At 35.5% G+C, this 23445-nt stretch overlaps 1 protein-coding gene across 1 annotated transcript; it reads right to left on the reverse strand.

Annotated features, from left to right (window-relative positions):
- Positions 1-1910: 1910 nt before the first annotated feature.
- On the reverse strand, positions 1911-9456 carry LOC137713256 (homeobox protein knotted-1-like 6). Its single transcript, XM_068452548.2, has 5 exons — positions 8931-9456; positions 8450-8578; positions 8193-8310; positions 2449-2690; positions 1911-2226 (listed from the first exon to the last, which is right to left on the reverse strand). The coding sequence occupies exons 1-5, from the start codon at positions 9342-9344 to the stop codon at positions 2083-2085; spliced, it is 1047 nt and encodes a 348-aa protein (XP_068308649.2). The 5' UTR covers positions 9345-9456; the 3' UTR covers positions 1911-2082.
- Between the last annotated feature and the right edge of the window lie 13989 nt (positions 9457-23445).

The raw sequence follows: 23445 nt of genomic DNA on the forward strand, positions 1-23445 counted from the left end.
ACCAAATGTTACCATGCTGCTAAGCATATTGATTTTTTGGTTCTTTATTTTCAGTACAAATGTCCGGCGTGGTGAGAGAGAGAAAAAAAGGACGACTGCTTAAAAGAAAACAACATCAGTAACTCTTAGATTTTTTTTTTTTTTGGTCAAAAGCAACTCTGTTAGATACAATAATTAAAATTTTCAGGCGTAAAGGGTAATTAATAATTATAAGTGCTATTTCAATATGAGATGCTGATAAAATTCCCATTATCATATTATAAGCCATCACAAGAATATGTACGAAATTAAAACCTGTTTTTTCTGCTACGTTCTTTTAATGTTCCTGGGAGTAACTTGCAACCAGTAGTTTCCTTTTCTTTTTTATGTCTTATCCTACTCAGACTTGTGGTAAACGTGCAAATAGGTCTCTAAAAAATAATATACAGTAAGACGTTTATATAGTCGTAGTTTTGGGACTAAACTGATTTTATATTTCTAGAAAGGTTATGACTTAATAAAGGTGTACTTAAAGAATATTACTTTTTGACTCAGTTATCCTTATTGAAAGTTGTATGGATACAAATAACTGCATTATTAGTAGTGGAGCATGAAAATTTTTAAGTTGCATTAGTGGAATACACCTAATATTTAAAAGCTAGTGCATGCATGTATGTAGTGCTCACTTTGATACTTTCGCTTGCTAAGTAAATTTTATATAACATTGTTTATAGTGATGAGGTATTACGTACTTGCAAACTCAAAGACCTAACATCAACAAGAAAAACTAAAGTATTGTCCCAAATAATTTTAGAGAAATAATTTAGTTCATCTTAGCTTGTATTGTGACATTTGAATATTATTTGTACTTATTGATAGTTATTATTACGTAGAGAAGAATTTCCTTAAGACGAACCTCGTAAAATTATAACTTATTATAATATGGAATTTATTCTATATACAACTCCAAGTTGGGACTAGAATATTTACTGTGTATATATATGTGTGTATTTATCTGCAAGTGGTTTCTTGCCTTTTCTGTTTCTCAGATTCTTCCTTATATAATACCATTAAACAATTTTATTGGACAATAATTCCATTAAACATAATACGAAAATACAGCCATGCAAACATAGATGTCTTTGTTTTCTTTGTTTTTTACTAAGCAGGAGAGAACCACTAGGTAGCATAATGTAAGGGTTGAGTACGGTTTGGGTTAGTTCGAACTTGGGTCTAACCGCACATTGTGGTTTTGTCTGAATTTCATACCAAAACTGAAACCCAATGGCTTAATACCGACATATATCGGTTCACTAATGCTTTGGTTAGGTTTAGTTAGGTTTGTGGTATAACGTGCACCTATTACCAAAATAAAATCTCAGAGCAAAGCCGAAATAAGTAATAGAAAAAAATAATTATTAACATATCAATTTATAAGAAAATTCATCGTCAAACCATCAACCTTAATACTTAAATTTGCAATCTTATAACTACAGAATACTTAATTTGTTGATGCGCAGTCACAAAAAAAACAAGTAAATTCTGTCACAATTTTACAAAATCCATATTCTTAGGGTTTTTGTTGACAATATACCTAATCTTTGTCTTTAGGGTTTTGTCTGTCAATTGTGGATGCACAATTTTTGCTCATGGCAGGGAAAAAAAATAAGATCACCGCCAATTGGACTGCTAGCTTTTATTTGTTTTTTTAGCCTATTTTCCTCTCCGGTAAGTCAGCCTTAGTAAAATCGAAATTAATGCGTGCCCACCCTTCGGTCTATATCTGTATGCTTAAGCCCAGATCCTGAGATAAAAGCTGATAGGGCCACTCAATGCTTTTAGCAATGAGAACTTAGCCCATCTTAATTAACTAATTTTCTCGCTGGTAGTAAATCTTAATTAGCACAAGTTTTCCTCAATAAGAGCTAATATTGCGAGATATTCTATAGTCAGTTTATTCACATCTCGTAACTATTCTGCATAACAAATTTGTCCTTACACGTACTAATAACAAAACAAACATTAGTAAAGGAAGATGTAACCAAAGCGAATAAGCATATTTGTTCCCAGCATTGGCTTAAGATGGACCGAGTTCATAATTAATCATGGTCCACAAAGACTGTCCTTAACAGCATATTGCATGTTCTCTGATGGCTTCCAATGGCGCTTCCTTTGATTTATAAACCAATTGTTTATTTGTTTCTGATCCAGTCGAGTCACTTGGGCAAGACTAATTTTATCAGCTTCCTGCACAATACCAAAAACAAGAAATTTCAAAGGAAAATAAAAGAAGTATAAAATGCGAGTGATTTCCACACTCCATTTTCTCCTCTGCATACTTTGTTTATTTCTAACTTTCAGATTGAATAAGCCCAAAGGGATCAATGGACAAAAGTATACATAGTTGTGCACAAAGAGAAGACGGGTATGTGAAACTTAAAAAATCAAGATGTTATAATTTATAGTTACCGTTGGGTAAGGCCATTTATCGTGAAGGTTCCACCAATCAAAGAGAATTTTCCTTGCTTCTCTCGGGAGCTTTCCATTCTTCTTCTTCTTGGTAAACTCACGTTTAAGAGTGCTTATATAGCCACTGTATCTACGCAACAGTTTATCCTTTAGCTCATGATCTTCATTTGTCCGCGGAGAGTCTTGTGCCTCTATCTCTCCTCCACTCCAGTCTCCTTCGTCTGATGAACCAGCAGCATCGTCTGCAATGAAAGAATCCTGATTTGTACAATTGAACGGAAATCCAACATGCCAAAATTTAAATAACGTGTTCTGTTGTTTATAAGTAGCAGAAATGTGCTCATAAATTAACCACCTCCACAAATAAAGGTCACAAAAGAAGGAATACAAATCAACCCATAATATTGAATTGAAACTGCTTTAAGAAAACCCTACGGAATTGGTTCCACGCTCAAGTGCTTCAAAGTCTCATTCCTAACGTACTGTAAGATGTAATCACATAATTAATTAATTTCTACATTCTAATTGTCACCCAATGCGACAATGCAAAAATAAACTTAGCAAAACTAAGCAATTCTCTCTCAACTTAAATCTTCCAATTCCGGTTATGGATTTACTAAACGAGTCCTTTTATTTGTTAGGGTTTTTTTTTGTCAATCTTTTATTTGTTACGTTTAGACTTGAGACTTTGAGTCTCGACCATGTGAACATGGAGAGATGGATCCCCATGATCCAAAATGGGCATAGAACAGGATTGTGGGACCAATGGATGGAGCAGTGGGCCAGCCGTGCACATCAGCCATTGAACCATCCATCCATTGATCATCTACGAGAGAACCTGCATGCACACATGGAGAGCAGGATTTCGTGTTTCCAGGGATGTGATGTATCATAAAGCCATGATGCTATACGTATGGCGGGGTCGGGTAACATCAACTGACAGCCTGAAAACAAAAGTTTTGAGTTTAAAAAGAAAACCAAAAAGAAATGCTGAAGAAGTTCGTTCTGTCGTATCGTAAGTATGAGTGGGCTCATCGATCGATCTGTTCTTTCAGTCTGCGAGGTAAGGTTACCCATATGGCACGCACTCCACGTATTATCTTCTACACTCAACTCCAAGGAACTCTCATTGCCTGACGGCCTGCCTGCAGCCTGCAACACTCTCAAATCTCCATCAGTTCAGTTCACTCTCAAATCTCCCGTGCCAACTTTTTTTCAATTTCTTGCAGTTCCGAGAAAGGTTGCAGAAAGCATCTATAACTTTGTGCTTTCCCTTTTTCCTTTTTTCTAGTAGTCCTATGGAAATTGATGTGCAACCCAATTCCATATGACCAAAATAAAAAATGTCAATCTATCTAAACAGCACAAACAAAACCCTTTTTTCAATCTAATTATCTAATAAAATAACATGGTAACACTTATATAAGTGATTTGTTTCTAAAAACAATGTCTAAAATGGTAAATATAAAAAAGAAAATATAATTTTTCGCACACATTTTACGACTTTTGATATACCTGTTTATTTCAGTTACTTGGTTACCACTTCTGACACGCCCCACTTTGAACCCAAACTAGCAGCACAACAGAGCCACGCCCCAGTGAATAAATAAAGTTACAACGTATAGAGCCGACACCTAAATGTAATGTTATAATTAAGACAAATATAGCAGCAAAGCTTTTGAAATTAATCAAAATCAAACCTCAATTGCAAAAAATGAGTTTGAAATTCGTCATTTATTAATTAGGATAGTAAAAACTTGTAAGAATTATGGACGCAGATGTGAGTATTACGTGAGTGCTACAGGACTGGTTTGGGTTTAGTGCCAGAAATATGGATGCAGAAAAAGCATTTAACACATATACCACCTAAAGGAAGAAAAAAAGCATCGGATGCACCAGCAGCCACTGCAGCTTGAACCAGTCTTGCTTCAAGTTTGAATGCTTAAAAGCTGAACCCTACCTGCAGCGGGAACTGCGGGGGTCCTTCTGTTCAACAAATCAACCACATTTAAACTTCTTCCCCCCTATCCAATCTATCGATTGACCTTTCTCCCCTCTGGCTCTGCCCTCTATGCCCTTTGCTTTTCGTTGTCCCCTAATAATAATACACGGTTTCCAATGCCCTCACTAGCTAGCTAGTGGATGCACCGTGCACATTTACTACTGCACAGCATGCAATGAAATTTCAAATCACTCGTGCATGCACAGTGATTGAGCACATGTAGCAAAACCTAGCTGCATTCTTTACCTGACAAGATACATGTGAAATTTTGGACTTTCATTTCAATCCAGGGAAGATGACAAACATTGCAGCAGACCCAATCGAATGGTTAGTGCCGTATTAAGATCTTAAAATTGGAGTTTGGGCACTTTTGTTTGTGGCATGTATATATGTACTGTTTGTATTACAAATTTTACTTCGTTGATTTGCTTTAGAACAAAGAATGATAATGAATATGCAGACACGAGACTGTCACAGTTCAAACTTAAGTAGGCATAAACACAAAAGGTTTGGAAGAAAATTTTCCAACTGGCTAGGAAGTAGAACCTATAGATACATAGATACCCAATGATTAACACCAAAACCTGATGCCTATGTACCAATTTTCAATAAATAAAGTACTATGTTTAATCACTTACTATTTGCATGCAAGTCTAACATCAATATTTTAATTAATCTGACTACTGGAACTTTAGCTATCCCAAAATGAAATGGCAGTTAGGGCAAACCTGGTGTTATAGCTAGAGGTGACAATGAAGGAACATGGAATTTCAAAGACTAATTTTGCAAGATGCTCCAAAAAAATGAGGGTTTATTAATTAGCCGATAAGAGATACTCCCCCATCATACACGAAGTACTGCTAAAAATCATAACAAATAATACACAAACTGATCTTGTTAATTAGCCGATAAGAGCTACTCATAGCAAAAGGAGTTGCAAAATTTTGAAATTCTTTTATGTACTCACCCTTACTGAAAAAACAAAGGAATGACTAATGAGAGGATTGTTTTAGAGTGCTACTAACATTTCCATTTATAAATTATATAGACAAAACTTAGTAGATATGATTTAAGACTTTCAAATTTCAAACATTACCAGCTAGGAAACGTATAATCTACAAAAGAGAACACCCAAAACATACTTGGTCTAAAGCTTCAACAGCTCTTAACCATTAACATAATAACATGAATAGATAGCACATGCCAATTTCATTTTATCTTAAAGACACGTACATCGAAGGTAGCCTTGTGATAGTATTTGAAAATTAAAAAAGAATCTGCTCAAGCATGTCATTGACAGAAAACCAACAGGATCCTCTTCGGATCCTTTTGGTAAGGATTCTAAAAATTAATGAATCGTATTCGTTCATCGTACATCGTGCGATCAGTTTTTGTCAAGCAGTTTATGTTTATTTTTAAAATATTTAAAATGATTTCTGACCGCACGATGAACGTTGAACAGACATGATTCATAGATCTCTAGAATCCTCACAAAAAGGATCCGGACTTGACAGAAAAGGACACCCTGCAAACACAATAAGTAAAAGAAGCTTTCGAACTCAGTAGCCGAGAGCCTTAAAGGTGATGAACTCTTTAGAATTTAATGTTAAATTATAGTTTCATTGCATGCCTAAACCAATTAAGTAGTAACAACCGGGTTTCCACACCAACGGTCCCAAACATAATCCATAAAATCCCATGAAAGAAACTTGCTTTTAAAGTGGTGCAAAAAAAATAAGAAAAAAAAAAGTTTATTGTCATACTATATCTGCAAACTTGTTGCCTTAAGCACAAAAGGTATTGCTAAACTAATGATTTCAATGAGAAAATCGATCTGTTGCCAGTACGAATCTCATGGATTAAGCCATTATACAAATATATGCACAACCTCAAAAGTTGGAGATAGAAGGTGAAGGAATACAAGGTAAGTCCCCAAGGCAGACAATATTTTGGTAATGTATATAAAACTGATGTTCATCACAGGATTCCATACTAAGAATCTCCTTGTCTTCATCATGTGGATGATTAGAAGAAAAGTAGTTTATTTCAGCTTGGATTATATTTTATACATTTGAAACCGCCACCAGTTATACCTGATAATTCTTTTAGGTGCTCTTCATTTGGATATATGTAAGAATTGATCAAGTACAATTACTTTACCAAGGCAAAGTTCTTAATTCCCTTAACATGACATGCACCAAAACTCCTGCTCTATTCATCTTATCCAATTAACTTGAAGATTTAAGTTAAGAAACCCGCAATCAATATTTTGACCATTCCAATAAATGAAAGTTTAGTATAAATGCAAAAGCCAAGAGCCACTCACACAAGGAAAAATCCTACCGGACACATACATTAGATGTCGCCAATTAGATTATCCACTTTACCGAGTGAGCAAGGAACAAGCAGACATTAGGTTATTTTCCCCCTCTAAACACTTCTTAGCATCCCTATAAGTTGGATTAAAAAAAATGACTTCACGGCCATACTAAAAAGTAAAAACATTGAAGGAAAAAGAATTGTGTAAATAACCTTTTTTTTACAGGTATACAGAGAATAATACCCATATCTATATGCGCAGTTACGAACACAAGTGGTCTAATCACAGGCCAATACAAATTACCTATAAATAAAGCAAAACTACACATAAAAACAAGGTGGTCCTAAAAATATGCAAACTAACAAACAGAAATCAGTTTATGTAGATTATATCATGAAAAATTAATCTCAAAGTGTATATAACTGTGAGAAGATATATTTTCGCTCTTCCCAGATTTTTGAAGAGGTTAATTATTATGTCAAGATTATGAAAAAATAACTTCTACCAAACTCACGCGCAAAACATTATCTTATTAAAATACTTCTTTAACACACACTAACCTGCCACCTCTATTAAAAAGAGAGTTAAAAATGGGTCAGTATTTTTGCGTGTAAATAGCATTGCCCTAATAATTTAATATGTTCTTCTAATGTGCAACATCTACATAGGAAAGTTTCTCCCTTAATAGATGCGCCGTAAGATGCCTCCTTCTACCCATCCACCCAAGTAAGATAGTTCAATCACTTAAAAAACATTATCTCATGAAAATACTTCTTTAACATACTAAATTGCCACCGCTATTAAAAAGTGTGCTAACGAGTGGGTCAGTTTTCTGTGTCTAAATAACATTGTCATATAAAAATACTTTTATATGTGCTCATGAGGTGATGTTTGGATAACAAATGGACGGGTAAAACAAAACTTATACAAAAATGTTACTCTAAAAATACTCAAACTTATATACATACATATAATATATATATATATATATATATATATATCAACATCTGCCTCAAATTAAAGCTCACATTTGATAGTCGCTCAATTAACTAGCCAGGGCCATAGGCAGCTAGACACGAAAATTAATATGTATCTTAGCTATAATCTAGGGCAGTGCCACATAGAAAACTCGTCTACATCTGGGAAATCAAGTGCCACAAAATACCTTCAAAACACTGTTTCTGATCTATTTAGGGTCCCTTATATCTATTCTAGGGTTTCTTAATATCACAAGCTTAATTTGTAAACAAGTACAGTACTGCTCTCTTCCTTCTAAATGGATTAGAGTTAATTTGTGCCCTTTGTAATAAGGTGCACAGCACTAACGTGCGCATATAGCTAAATGTATCACATAAAGCAATACCTAGAGAAAACATAGATTTGGGTTAATTAAAAGAGAGAAAGTTGAAGGAGAGAGAGTACTGGTATTATTGGCGAGCGCGTTGAGCTGCGTCTCCATCTTGTTCAAGAAGGTAATTGCTTCATCGAATGGCCTAGTAAGATCCGATTTGTACTTGAACAATATATCGCAGTAACTTTCCTAAGAAATAAGAGAGAGAGAGAGAGAGAGAGAGAGAGAGAGAGAGAGAGAGAGAGGGAGAGAGAATTAGCTAGGCAAAACACAAAGGAAATTTCATCATACAGAGTTTGAATAGAGAGAGAGAGAGAGAAAGAGAGACCATGAAGAGATCGAGGTCAGGATCGGCAGTAGCCATGCAAGTTGAAGCGGTGGGTCTCCTGGAAATTAGATGATCACTTTGCGGCCGGATTTCGTCCAACACACTTGCTATTTCTGGCGGCGCCCCCACCTATACATTTGATATTGTAATTCAGCCAAATTAAACACCAACATAAACAATTAATTAATAAACTTAAGAGCATCCAAAAAAAAAATTAAAGCCACTTAATTACTAACTACATGGTCACATACTTATCAAATCTCCAAATTTGTTGAAGATAGAAACAGTTTGATTATCATTTGTTATCAGTTTTTATTTTTAATTTTCTTCTCAAAACTCAACTTATTTGCTAACCGTTTCTACCTAGACTAGCACATATAATATAACATCTTTATTTCTTGGTATTCTTTTCGTTTCATTTTGGACAATCAAATGGATAGATATGTTAGGGTTTACTAACTATGTAGTAATAGTACTACACCTTTTGGCAATCGATGTAAGCTTGAAGAAGCTTAGGGTATAGAGGATGTGAAGCGATCATCTCATTCATTTGACAAGAAACCTCCTCTCCCCAACCTCCTTCCCCTCCTCCTCGTCTTTGAATCCCAGCAGCCACCACCGAAGCAGCGTCCGACACTCCGGACGACGACCCTGAAAACATCTGGTCCGGTCTCATCGTCCCGGGTATCCGCTGCTCCCCCAAAGCCGCCGCTAAAGGCTCAAAGCTGGCGCTCCTGCTCCTGTAGGTGCAGTAGTAGTCCAACTGATGATCAGGAACCGTCGTATTCGCCGAGAAAGGCATATCAGCCATTGACGAAGAGTAGTATAGATCAGAGCTGAAACCAGCTGAAGGCGTTGACGATGAGCCGGCGAGGCCGTACAGATCCTCCATCATTGGTGCGTTTCCAAGAGGAGATCAGGGTAATAAGCTATCTGCTTAGGGAAACTGGGAAAGACACAAGAAGAGAGCTTCCAGCTTTATAATTATAGGGATGAAAAGTGGAAGTGTGAGGCCAGAGAGAAGGCACAGTCATCATTAATTTAGGTTTAAAGTTAGTCACTAATCATAGGAAAATAACATACGGAGTTTGTACAAAGCGGTAGATTGTTTGTGGTAATTTTTTTTTTAACCGATCGGTTACCGTTTCAAATACTTTCCTTTTGGAGTGGGTTTTAAAAGTGTAAGCTTATATGTATATAAATTTTTTCTTTTACAACTGTATGTAGGATCGTGGATGCATCTACACACATATGATCAACTGGCATCCACATGTATTTATGTAAGAATTAATTAGTTGATTAGTCAGGTGATATTAAATTTAATAGTATTTTTGTTACTTAAAAGTTTTATGTTCCAATTTAGTCTGTAACAAGTTCGATATCAAATTATTCGTTGACTTTGTGTGTCTTATAGCTCGTTTGAAATCACTCGTAAAATAACTTAAAAGTCTTTTTGTTAAGTGTTTTTTAGTTCCAAAAAGTACTTGAAGTGCTTCCTACAAGAAGCACATAACTGGTGTTTCTTGCAAGAGGCATTTCAAGTGCATTTTCAGGATTCACTTACGCTTTTACTAAAGATTGATCCCAAAAATACTTTCACCAACAATGCTTTCAGTTATTTTAAAACCAATTCCAAATAAGTCTTTATTCAATCTCTTACCGTTTAATATAAATGTATCGTGTATTAAAATAATAATAAATTAATTTTGACAGTACTAAATTAAGATTAATGCTAAGTAGATTAGATTTGTAAACTAAAATGAAGTGTCGCTAATAAGAAATAAGTATGTTAATCAATATTTAGGTAATAATTCAAACATCAACTTTCATATAATTTAATTTACAAAATTTAATTTACAAACTTAATTTCTCTAGCATTACCTTTATTTTAACAGTGAGTATTACTGTATGGAGTGCTTGTATGTTGGAAGTGTAAATATTTAGCGTACGAAAAAGGGAACCGGAGCCGTGCCTGTTTACAACCTGATTTTGCTTCTTTTCACTCTTTTGATCATGACGAGAAATTTTTAAGAGTGCCGGGAACACCATGACACATGGTGTTCCCTCACTCATTAGGATTTAGTTTTTTGGATATCCTTCAATTTTATATTTCAATAAATATAAAAAACTAAATCTTAATGAGTGAGGGAACACCATGTGTCATGGTGTTCCCGGCACTCCTAAAAATTTCTCGATCATGACTATGATTTAACTTACCGAAAAATATTTCAGCACTTGGTCCATGCAATCGTACAGAGCGTTTCAGTCAAATTCAGTACTCTTAAAGGCCATAAATATTATTTCCCAATTTCTGAGTTTGTGTACGTTTATAATTCATAATTAGATTAGAGGAATTAAATTAAAGAAGAATTTAATTAAGAAGAAGTTGGATTGAGGATAAATCAGAGTTAGATTCATATGAAAGTTATTTACTAAATTGTCTAGAATCAGGTATGCATGATGCTAATTCTTAAAAGTTGTTTATCAAATACCCATGAACCAGAATTAAAGCTAGTATAATTACTAAACTACCTATGCTCTAAATAAGTTAATTAGTGTCAGGTAATAACTTTAATTTCCATAACAACATATGCTTATAAATTATAGAAACCTTCTACCTCTTCTTATAATGTAAACCATAAATTTTTTACCCCATTTCCACCTTTTAAAACCTTATTTTTTTTAATTTAAAAAATACCTATTTTTTGCCCTTTTGCCATTTTGATATACAGTCTAATGGTATTCATCTTCACTTATAAGTGAGAGGTCTTAGGTTCGATTCTTGCCTCGTCAAAGGCAAGTTTGAACCACATTATTGCCAACTCATTGTCAGGCTAAGTCCACCCCCTCTCTCTTAGTGTAGATAATATCGTTTGTTAAAAAAAATTGACCTATTTTGTTGCAATCTAACTCTCTAATTAAGCGCTTGTCCAAACTGCTATAAATACACCTAGGCAAACTTTAATTTCCTTAACTATTTTTGTTTATGCCATCATCTCCAAACTGCTATAAATACACCCTAGGCATACTAGAATTTATAAAGTGATGTGATATCCATACACCCCATTTTACTTCTCACACACCTTTTAATTTTCGACCATTGGATCGGATGAATTGAAGAAGATCAACGGATAAAAATTATCAAAAGGTGTGTGAGAAGTAAAATGGAGTGTGTAGATAGCACACCCCTTTATAAAATATGTGGGGTATAATGAGTAAAAATCATGCATTCCTGATTGCCCACAACTACTGGAAGTCAATTTCCACTTCCCAGCTCTCATCTAGGAATCCAATTCCTCCCAAAAGGAGGAGTTGAATCGCATTTTTATGTGGGCCCCACACAATCTTGATTCTTTCATATCTTAGTAAACACAAGAATGATCCATAATCAGAATTGGATTTTCTCTTTTCATTTCGATTACGGATGCGTGAACACACCACAAGAGTATGTCATGCACCAGTTTTACTATCTACAGTGTATCTCATAGGCTAATGTATTGTAGACTTTCAGTTTTTGTTATCTACAAGAACAACTTCACGCATAAGGAGAATGTGTTCTTTGTAAACAAATCAAAGTTTCTTATGTGTGCACAATCTTTTATTTTTTTGTTTTATGAAATCACTTGAGTATAGGTGTCAATGCCTAATTGTAGATAATGAGCAATAGTTGCTTAATGATAAGTAACCATGTAGTGTCCGAAGCTTTTGAGATTAACAATATACAAAATATAATTGACACATCCCGACCGAAATCAGTGCATGCTGGCCGTCACGTGAGAGTGACGTAACCATGTGCACAGTGCGGAAGTTAAGAATAATAATAATAAAAGTATGAATAAATAAAAACCAAACTACACACAGAGTAATTAACATACATGTGCAATAGTAAGTGTGAAAAACAATATTCAGAGCACAGAAAACCTAGTGCAGTCCAGAGGAACAAACACTAACTAAAACACACCCAAAGGTGGTCCTACACTAGTGTTAATCTGTCAGATATGCCGAGAATTCCTCGTGAGCCACCAAAAGAGCAATCCAACTAAAACATGGAGGGGCGCAAAACAGAAAGTGTGAGTGGGCAAAAACAAAGCTTTTCAAAAATCATTTCAATATCAAAAGTTCTAACCCCTCGCCGTAAAACCTGTATAGTTTCCCAGAAAATAGAATATACACATATATCGAAAACATGCTCAGAAATATGCCATGTCGAATGCCTCCACATAAAATGTAATTAAACTAGGTAATGCCAATCAATGCAAATAACGTGACCTATACGGCTGAATCTAGAGCTCAAATCCCTAATTCACTAACTATACCTGCACACGAGTCGAAACCACTTAAAGTGGTCTGTACGACAGGACTGGGTGTAAATAAATACGCTCAAGTGCTACGATCACGTGAAGACTGGGCGAATAATCGCGGGTCACCTATGAGTCAAAACCACCTATAGTGGTATGTACAACAAGACTGTGCACCTAACTTGGATCCAAGATGAGCGTGTGGTGCGGGAGGTGAACATCACGTGAAGGACTGTGCCCTACTCTGGGCGGGAGCACTAACACCAGGGGTGCAGGTTATGAGCTATCTAGGCATCTCACATAACTATTAATCACAATCATAAACCATAACTTACTTGGCACTTACTTGTGCGTCCGCAGCACCAAACATGCATATATGCAACTACTAATGCATAAATAAATAGGCAAATGCTAAGCATGGCATTTAAAACATATAAACATTCCATTTCATTTTATGGGAAAAACCACAAGTATATAAGTATATACGGAAAACCAAAAGCCCACTCACTGGTATGTAGAAAGGTCGTAACCCCCTTGTCTCGAATGACTGCGCTCGTCCTCGGGATAGAACTCACCTATATGCGAAACAACTATAAAAAGGTCAATTTGAAGCACATAACCAAAACTAGGTAATAACTTCTCATACAATGCTCAAATGGGGTGTATGGATACACCAACGTGATATACTCAACCTCACGAACATCCCCATATTTTTAAACTAATTTCCTGACGTCTCACGCGCCGCCACGTGCCAGGCACGCTGACGGCGTCAATTAACGCCGCCAAGAATATTCCGTTAAAACTAACAAATTCCGTTAAAGTTAACCTAATGCCGTTAGGAATATTTCGTCCAAACTGACGAAATATTCCGTCATCTTCTTCGGCATACCTCCGGTGCCGTCGCCGTCGTCGGAAAATCGAGAAATTTTCAAACCTTTGTTTCTCACTCGATTTTCAACCAAATTTCATGAAATTTGCACCAAAATGAAGCTTACAACAAGTAGAACAAAACCTTACCACTTTCAAGCCCTGAATTTCACGAAATCTCGCTGGAGAAACTTTGCAAAATCCGGCCAAACCTGCAACTCACAATCCTGACGTCCAAATCCTTCCAACGAACCACCCCAAGCTTCCTAAGGACCTCACTAAGCTTCCTACAAGCTTCAAATTCCCTGAAACACAACATTTCACGTATGCATGAACAATGACCATAAACGGGGTTCCCTGGTTGGACGTGAAATCGAAGGATTTCCTACCTGAAATAGGTATGGTTGAACTCGTATGAACCTCACGAACACAAAGGTATAGTTCTCCACCTCGATCTACAACGTCTTCACAGGTTTTGATCTTGATCTGTACAAAGCAGAACAAGAGAAAGATAGAGAGAGACTCGGGACAGGGCAGAAGATGAGAATGAAAGTATGGGTGTGTGTGTGTGGTCCAGATGCAGCCCACCAAATCCCCAAAACAACCACACAATGAAACATAACCACTAGGGGCAAAACCATCATTTCACACCTACGGTGCAAATAATCCAGGACGTGCTGTCACAATAATCATGATCAACTTGTTCTTGTGTATTATGTCGATTATTCCATAATAAAGTCAGTGGTGTTACATATACTTAAGTTCTAGTTGTACACATGACTTGTAATTAACATCAAATGATATTGAAACATGATACAAAATTATGATATTTTTCAGCACGTCTATTTTTACTTCTCACACATTTCTCAACTTTCAGTTATCAAATCGAAAGAATTGAAGAAGATTATAGAACAAAAATTAATAAAGAATATGCAGGAAGTAAAAATGGATACGTAGATAACACTACCCTATTTTTAACAGTACACGTTTTTAATTACAAGCCAGTATTGATCAAAGTGACAATTAAATTCCCTCACATTCTTCTCAAAACACAAACAAATATTAATATTACGAATCCATCTCTCGTTTTGCTCTCATTCATATTCTGAAAACAATAAAACCTCACTAAACTACCATTATTAAAGGATGAGTTCTAGGCTTCATCTTCTAAACATTCATAAATTATCATTAGTTGGTGATAAGGGTGGGCACGAGCCGGGGCGGGCCTAATTTTGGAGGAACCTGGCCCTACCTGTTTTAAAATGTAACAGGTCGGGTAGAAGGATTTTAGGTTTGGAAACCAGGCCTACAGGTCGGTTCGGGACAGGTCCACGAGTCAAGTTACCTCTTTTTTTTTTTCTTTTTTTTTTTCCAGTTTTGGAATGACGCCGATGCAGAAGCAGAAGCAAAACCAGTTTAGAAACTCATTTGCACTACTTAGAACACAGAAAAACAAATCAATGTATATACTCCGCACATGTTAACGATTCTTCCATGCATGTCCCGAAATAAGCAAACCATGAAATCCTAGATCCCTAGTTTCTAACAGAACCCATTACTCTTACACACAAAACTACATCAAATCAATCTCACAAATAACATCAGTTGATGAATCAAAACAAATAAAAACCCACAAAATTTCTAAATCAGAACCCCACATAAATAAAAACCCTAAATTCTAGAAACCCTAATCTCCTAAATCAGAAACCCTAATTCATAAATTACCTAGGGATGCCATGATGGAGAGTTAGGAGAGGATGACGCGATGGTGATTGTGCCTCTCCACCCGGTCCAACCCTTCGCACGCCACCACATTGCATATTTGTTTCCCCAAATAAACCTCCGACATAGTTGATTCAAACAGGGTCGAGTCGAGCTAGCAGCTTGTGCAACTCGAAGACCGAGTTTACCGCCACAGGTTTTGTAGAAGTGCATCTGTAGCATGTCGGAGAAAGAATGGTCGATCGGCACATGCCATGATTTGTAGAAATGCATATATAGCTGGACGGCTTCCGCGCATGCCATGATTTGGGAGCCTGGGCTTAAGATTGAGGTCTGAGATAGGAGCCTGGGCTGGAGATTAAGGTCTAAGACGAGAGAAGAAAGGAGATTCAAGGAGGATAGTCAAAGTCGGGATAGAGAGAGGGGTGAGGTGAGGGGTGAGTTGAGTGGACCTGAGAGTAAGAGAGAGACTGTGATAGAGATTTAGACTTAGAGGTATCTTTGACAAAAAAAGATAGAGATTAAGGGGTAGGGAACGGTCCGGGCCGGGGGCCCGTTTTCTCCAATTTTTAGAATCGGCCCTCCCCGCCCCGTTTTGTATGTATAATTTTTGGACCCACTCATTTCCCACCCCAACCCACGGGTCCAAGACCCGTTTGCCTACCCCTAGTTGGTGATGCATGTGAATCTTTCAAAGGCATTAGTTGAAATAATTATTTTTAATATTTTGTTTGGAGAAATAATCAGCTTTTATCATGTCTGTCATTGTATTATCATTATGTGGTCGTGATGTCATTTATATATGATCAAAATTGTTGTCGTTACTAAAAATAATCATTTTTACAATTAAATATAAAAAAACTGACCATTTCGACTAATTGCTTATCTCTTTACAACGGCTAAAGTTGTGAGCGAATTACCGTTCCTAACATACATACATACTTATATATAAATACACACACACACACACACACACACACACACACACACACACATTCTGCCAATTATAATTGTTGTGTGAGACGATGAGTGTTGTTTGCTGTCCACGCGTATTAAGGGCGTTTATGCATGGATTGTTTGGTTCAAGTCCTCCAAAGGCCGAAGAATAAAATAAGCATATGATCTCACAAAGGATGTCGCCCACTACATACGCTTTGCTACCTACCATATATGACTGGTACGACTTTGTATTATATGACAGAGTATGACGAGAGAGAGAGAGAGTCAGTGGTTTATACTGTTGAGTGAATGAACTGATATACCAATGACAATGGCGATGCAGAGTAGCGTATCGGAATCGGATCCATATCTAACTAATCTCCTATATTTATACAATCCCATTTCATCACCATAATAAGCAGCATATATATTAATTAATCAAGGTGTTTGCTTTTCTAAGTTTACTTCCCTTAAAAAAAATAGATTGAGATTATATTAGGGGAACGAATGTCAAAACATAGATATAGTTGGTTTTCCTTAGTTGCCAATATCCTCTTCCATTCTTTTTTTCTTTCTTCTTTGCTTCGTGTTATTTCAATAGCTACTAATAGTTATTGCACATGATTAGTTCATTTAGCGTTACCTAATGTTCTCTTGATTGAAGAGAGTCAATTTTAAGCTTTCAGCTTATACAAACAAAGACATGACAAATAAATTATTGTTTTCGTTTTCAAGTTGGGCTGAACACAAACTGTAATAGATTGACACAAACATCTGCATTAAGCTAACAAACATCCAAACACAAATGTGACCCAAGAATGAACGAGTATATTTTACTAAATAATTTACTTACTTGAACATCATACATAAGAAACACTGAGTTTGATCAAGAACAAAAGAAACACTCAAAGAAATTGTCCAAGTTATAATATCAACAGCTTAAACATATAATAGAATATAATAACTTAAATTATCAACATATTACTAATGAATTTCATTGGTTCAAATGAACATGACTTATTTTAAAACGGGTCCATCCTAAAACAGTACAACCCGCGCTATAGTTCATAATACAAAACTTTTTGTGCATGTTTGTGTCATGTTAACAAATCTTACATGATTTTATAGAAGTGAAAACGACATATGATCATGTTAAGTTCAATACTAACCTGTGCCTATTATGAGTGAGTTAAATAGACAGAAGAAACAAAACAAGTATATCATTGTCTGATTATACTAATTAGTAAACATTTCTCCATGTACGTCAGGTACTGCTGTATGGCCCTATCCATCTTATCGGGGCCCGAGCCGGTTTCGAGGGATTATCAGTATTTTTTAAGCAGCAAAAAGCATATTCAACTTCTCTTTAGCACGAAATTAAGGAAGCCTATTCTCGTACACCATACAAATGCAACAAAAGATAAACACGATGACTTTTCAAAATTATTAAAAAATGGTGGAGTCCGTGATATCACATTTTTTACACAAAATTTGATATACGTTTTGTGCAGCTCATTCCGTAATGTATTTTAACGATTTGAATCGTCTAGCTTTTAGAATATTAATCATAGATCATTCTTGCAAACACTCAAAATCATTAAAACGTTCAATTATAGTTAAGAAAATGGACGAATACGATTACCTTAAACCTTAAATCCAATGGTTATATGGTTTCAGATTTTGATAATTTTTTATAGACATGATTCTTTGAATGAGTATCTAAAAGATAAACAATTTGGATCGTTAAAATACATTACGAAGTAGACTTGTAAAAAAATAATGTCACGAATCTGTCTTCATTAAAAAAATAATACATATATATATATATATATTATAAAGCTATGTAAATGATGATAAAGTAAAAGTGTAATTAAGTAGCACGGCCGAATTAGGGCAGCGAAACGTGACTAAAACCCCATCTATGGAATAAAACTGATTCGCCACAAGCTTATGTCTCCAAAAGCAATTCTCATGTGGGCACACTCCTAAGTTCCTGAACCATATTATACAACAGAATTAGTACATAATATATGTAATGACTTTGGCTTTGGATGTATCTGCAGTCCTGATCATTTTGTCACAGACTTCTCGAAATAATACTCACCTAATGATTTTAGAGCTGCCATGCATCTATTGGCTATTTTGATTACTAAATAAAGCAGGGGACGAAATGATATGCCTAGCCGCTGATCTTTATGCATTTCACATGCAATAAAAAGAAAAAGAAAAAAAAAAAAAAAACCTTGAGATCGAGCAAGTATTTTTGCTTGATTACACTAATATGTACACACACACACACACACACACAAAAGATTTAGAACATCTCCATTAAGTGTTGAGAGAGAATATGATATGATCAAAAGTTTCTAGCCAGATACCTGAATAAGATTTAGGAAGTACGTTTCAAATCACATTTAAGGTAATCATATAGATAAGAGAATTACATTGGATTGTATACATAAATAAACTTTCAATCAAACAATGTGACCAAAAGTATTGATATGGAGAAGGACAATATAGTATTGTAATCCCAAAATGAATAAGTTCTTCAATCAATTCTATTTAAGTAGCCATGACATACTGCTATGTGTCACTCATGGTTTATGGAAAGCCTTGAAGATTAGCAATCACTAATCTTTAACAAAGAGAGAATTTTGAAAGTTAGTTTCAATTGATAACTGATTGTTAAGAGTTACAATCGCCCACTATCACGCTAATTGGAATCTAATGGACCATACACCATGTAAGGATGAATGTGAAGAAATACCAATAAGATGAATAAGCAATTAAATAGTTTTACATGTGGATGATTAAGATTAATTAACTAGCTAATTAATCATAATAACAAGTTCGTATTGGGCTTTAAGTTACTTTTGGGTTTTGTAGCCCAAATGAGTTTTGATCCACAATGCCCATTAAGCTTAAGTTGTATGACAACTTAAACAAAATGGGAAATTAATCCACTAACAATAGGAGGTCGGCCAAGCTAAGGGATCGGCTTGATTACAAGTATGTCACTCACTTGTGAGTGTGTATAAAAGTGTCTTTATAGCCAATTCCTCATTAAGGTCCTTGAGGTAAAAGATTGAAACCTCTTCTCTCTTTTATCTCTAAGGAGGTTGGCCATCTAGAGGAACAATAACTAGTAATCTCTCTTCTTCTATGTCATCCATCTTCTCTTCACACCTCATCCTTGGTGTTAAGACTTAGACTCTTAGAGGTTTTAAACTTTGGAAGTTTTGGAGATCTTTTTTGTCAAATCCTCAAGAAGTAAAGGAGCAATGTTTCATGGATAGAAGATCCAAAATACAAGGAAGCATCCATAGAGTTTGGAGTGATCTTGAAGGTCTTCCACTTGGGTGATAACCTTGATATGTGGCTTTTGTTTCCTAGGTAGTGAATTCTTAATGCGTGCGGTTTGTTTTGGTGAATTAATACCTCCTATATACTGGAAAAAACACTCAGATATCAATCTCATAAGACGGGACATATAAAAGCTTTAGAAGGCACACCTATTTTTTCTTTTTCTTTTTTCCGTTTTAGTTTCTCAATTCAATTGTCAAAGTTATTTTCTTTCTACTGATGTGTGTTTTTTCGTTTTAAGGAGTTTGGTTGAAGTACAACTTTCTTAGAGCACTTATAAAATAACTTTTTGATCATTTTAGCCAAACTTTTGCTGTAAATTAGATAGCATGATTAGAGATGCTCGAAAAAAAGTCAATAAACTTTTAATGTAATTGCTTTAGAAACCGGCCGGTCCAGATTTCTTTTGAATAAACCATAGAAGTAAATTATTGATTTAGACACCTTGCTCCGCATCTAATTTGTGTGATATAAATGTGGGTATGGGTACCATAACTTGAAATGGTTAATATCTATATGGCTTTATAGCCAAAATGATATTTGAAATTGACATAACTCCTCACTTTGATCCTTGATATAACTCCTCACTTTGGTTTCTGAGGTTGTCAACTGTCAACAATTTTGTCATTATGTGAAAAATCTTCGTTAAATAAGGAGAAGATGGCAAAAATACCCTCAAATTTTGTCAAATCATTTTGGCGCATTGTTTATTAAATTGAGGGTAGTTTTGTAATTTTGGTACTTAGTTAACAAAGATTTTTCAGGGAATGACCAAATTATTGACGGTGGACAAACTCAATGACCACTTCTATCGATATCAAATCTCAGGGACCAAAGTGAAGAATTATACAATCTAAAATACCATTTTAGCTAAAAAAAACCTATCTATAATTTTCACTTCACAAAAGTTTGAAGATTACTAATTGGAGGGGTTCATGGTAAATAACTAATTGGGATGGCTAGCCAGTAGCTACCTCATATGAGACAGTATGTTTGGGTTTTAAGGTTGGATTTGTGATCAAATGCAACTTAGAAATCCCATATGGCAAATGTACCTTTTTGGGCAACTTAAAATGATTTTTGCCAAATTGACAAGAATTTCTACATGGAATGTGAAGAAGCAAAAGTTCCACCAAAATAGATGAGACTAATTTCATAGTCCACCGTAATTGTATTATGTCAAAACCTATATCGTGACATGACATTGAAGCCCATGATCCAGCCCCGAATCTGACTCTAAAAACCTTATCCGATGACCCAACACTAAGAATTGTACATGACACTCAGCGCCCTGGAGTATCTGGATCTACTCCAGGACCCGATACAATAACACGGATGCCAAACTTAAGGGCTAGTATAAGAGCATCTTTAATAGAAACTGTAAAATCACTAAAACACTATTTCAAAGAGTTGGAATCTAAAAATCTCATCTCCAACAGCCTCTATAAAAGTGTTTATATTATAGCCTTTAAGTTTATAGAGCAATTGTTCATTAACTAAATGTTCAAAAATTAATAAAATTCATGGGTGGATACATGAGTCAAGGAGAAAATAAAGAGAGAAAGTGGTTCTAAAAAATGAGTGGGTTGATTTATTTATTTTTTTATTATAATGACAATAAAATATTAAACATCTGTTAAAATAGAAAGTGTTGTGGAGATGAAAAGTTAAAGAAACTAGCTAAAATTTATTTTTGACATTATTCACCCGCTAAACTAGCAAAAATTTAATGCAGATCTATTAAGGGACATGGGTGGTCCCAAGACCATCCAGAAGTCAAAATAAGTGGTTGTGAGAACCGCCAATGTTAGATCCTACATCGCCCAGGGGTGAGGATCATGTAAGCCTTATATGTATATTCCCATTTCTACCTAGCACGAGGCCTTTTGGGAGCTCACTGACTTCGGAGTTCATTAGAACTCTGAAGTTAAGCGAGTTCGCGCGAGAGCAATCTTAGGATGGGTGACCCACTGGGAAGTTCTTGTGTGAGTTCTCACAAACAAAATCGTGAGGGTGTGGTCGGGGCCCAAAACGGACAATATCGTGCTACGGTAGAGTCGAGCCTAGGATGTGGTGGGGGCCCAGGCCGGGATGTGACAATTTGGTATCAGAGCCATTCTCTAACTGAAAGTGTGCCGACAAGGACGTTGGGCTCCTAAGGGGGTGGATTGTTAGATCTCACATCGCCCAGGGGTGAGGATCCTGTAAGCCTTATATGTATATTCCCTATTTCTACCTAGCACGAGACCTTTTGGAAGCTCACTGGTTTCGGAGTTCATCGGAACTCTGAAGTTAAGCGAGTTTGTGCGAGAGTAATCCCAGGATGGGTGACCCATTGAAAAGTTCTTATGTGAGTTTCTAGAAACAAAACCGTGAGGGCGTGGTCGGGGCCCAAAACGAACAATATTGTACTACGGTGAAGTCAAGCTCAGAATATAATAGGGACCCAGACCGAGATGTGACATCCAAAGACTACCCAAGTCTGAGCAACGGCGGGCAAAGAAAGAACCAGGAGGCCTTTTAGAAAATTAGGCCTTTGTTTTTGGGCCAAGATAGTTTTCTAGCTTTTAGAAAATTAGGCCATGTCACTTTACTTTAATGTCATTGCATTTTTTGTTTTTGTTGAAATTACTTCCTTTTGGATCTCTACCGCTACATTCATCCTTCCTTTTTCTAGGCTATTTTTTCGTTGTTATCAATTTCATCTTGGTTGTGTGTATGTTCTTTTCTTTCATTCCTCTTTTTTTAAATTTTTTCATTTGTTTGATTTGTTTTTTTTAATTAAAGATGATAATTCTACACTTGATTTACAATAAGAGAGCAGGAAAAGTTGACCTTGGACACAATGAGTTGAAGAGAAAAGCCTTAACCACTAAGACAATCCACTACTTGTGTTTTGCTTCATTTTAAACCAGTCATAAAAACTAAAATAAAAACATTTAGGTATAAAAAGCTAAAGTTAAAACCTTGTGTTTCATTTTGAAAATGTCCCAAACTATACTATGTAGCGCGCAAACTACATTTAGTCTTTGTAGCTTGTAACGTTGTTTGTACAAAGATTATAAATGAAAATTTTGTAGTTTATCGTTTAATTTTTCAATAATATTTTTGTCTAATTTTTTTAGAGCTTTTAGATTGGAATCACCCGATAAAATTATGGATCCACCACTAATTAGAGATGGTCCTCACTTTGATAAAATATTAGTTAAACAAGCAACGATAGAGTGTCTAATCCTACATTCCTAACACATTCTAATGGAAACAAGGAAAGCAATAACAATTGATGAATTATATTATCCTTTATTTCTCATTCGTATCGTTGCTCAATAAATTATTTTGATGAAATGGGTTTATAATATGAATGCATTAGCTTTAAATACTAAAAAAAATGGCATAATCACGAATCCGTTGTCGATGAAGAAAAGAGGACGAAACATAAATTTGATTTGAAAATCCAAAAGGACTAATAAATTCTTTTTTTTTTTTTTTTTTTTTTGAGCTGTGTTTGGGGTTACCGGTTTTTTCCTTCCGCACTCTCCACGTAACAAAACACACACACCAAACACAACCCAAACGTCGTTTATTCAAGTACTCACCCGCTTTTGCAGTTAAGAAAAACCCGCCAACGAACAACGGTAACATCTTCTTCTATTTAAATTGTGAATCTAATTGTGGTCAAAGGCCACACCTTTACACAAATTATAATCCCTTCAAGTTATGCCTGTAAGGTGTTTGTTGTTTGACGAAATGCCGAAGTAGTTCTGAATCGACGAATGAGTATCTAATTTGTTCGAAAGTAATCCAGGA

This window comes from Pyrus communis, chromosome 14, assembly GCF_041283825.1.
Source record: "Pyrus communis isolate YQ-2024b chromosome 14, ASM4128382v1, whole genome shotgun sequence".
NCBI classification, from domain to species: Eukaryota; Viridiplantae; Streptophyta; class Magnoliopsida; order Rosales; family Rosaceae; genus Pyrus; species Pyrus communis.

Excerpts from the sequence above, each read along its gene's own strand:
- LOC137713256 (XM_068452548.2), bottom strand. The coding sequence starts at position 9,344 with ATGATGGAGGATCTGTACGGCCTCGCCGGCTCATCGTCAACGCCTTCA. Across the intron at positions 8,579-8,930 it reads CTTACATCGATTGCCAAAAG|GTGGGGGCGCCGCCAGAAAT; the intron begins GTGTAGTACTAT and ends TCAAATGTATAG. Across the intron at positions 2,691-8,192 it reads CGCGCTCGCCAATAATACCA|ACGATGCTGCTGGTTCATCA; the intron begins GTACTCTCTCTC and ends CTTTCATTGCAG.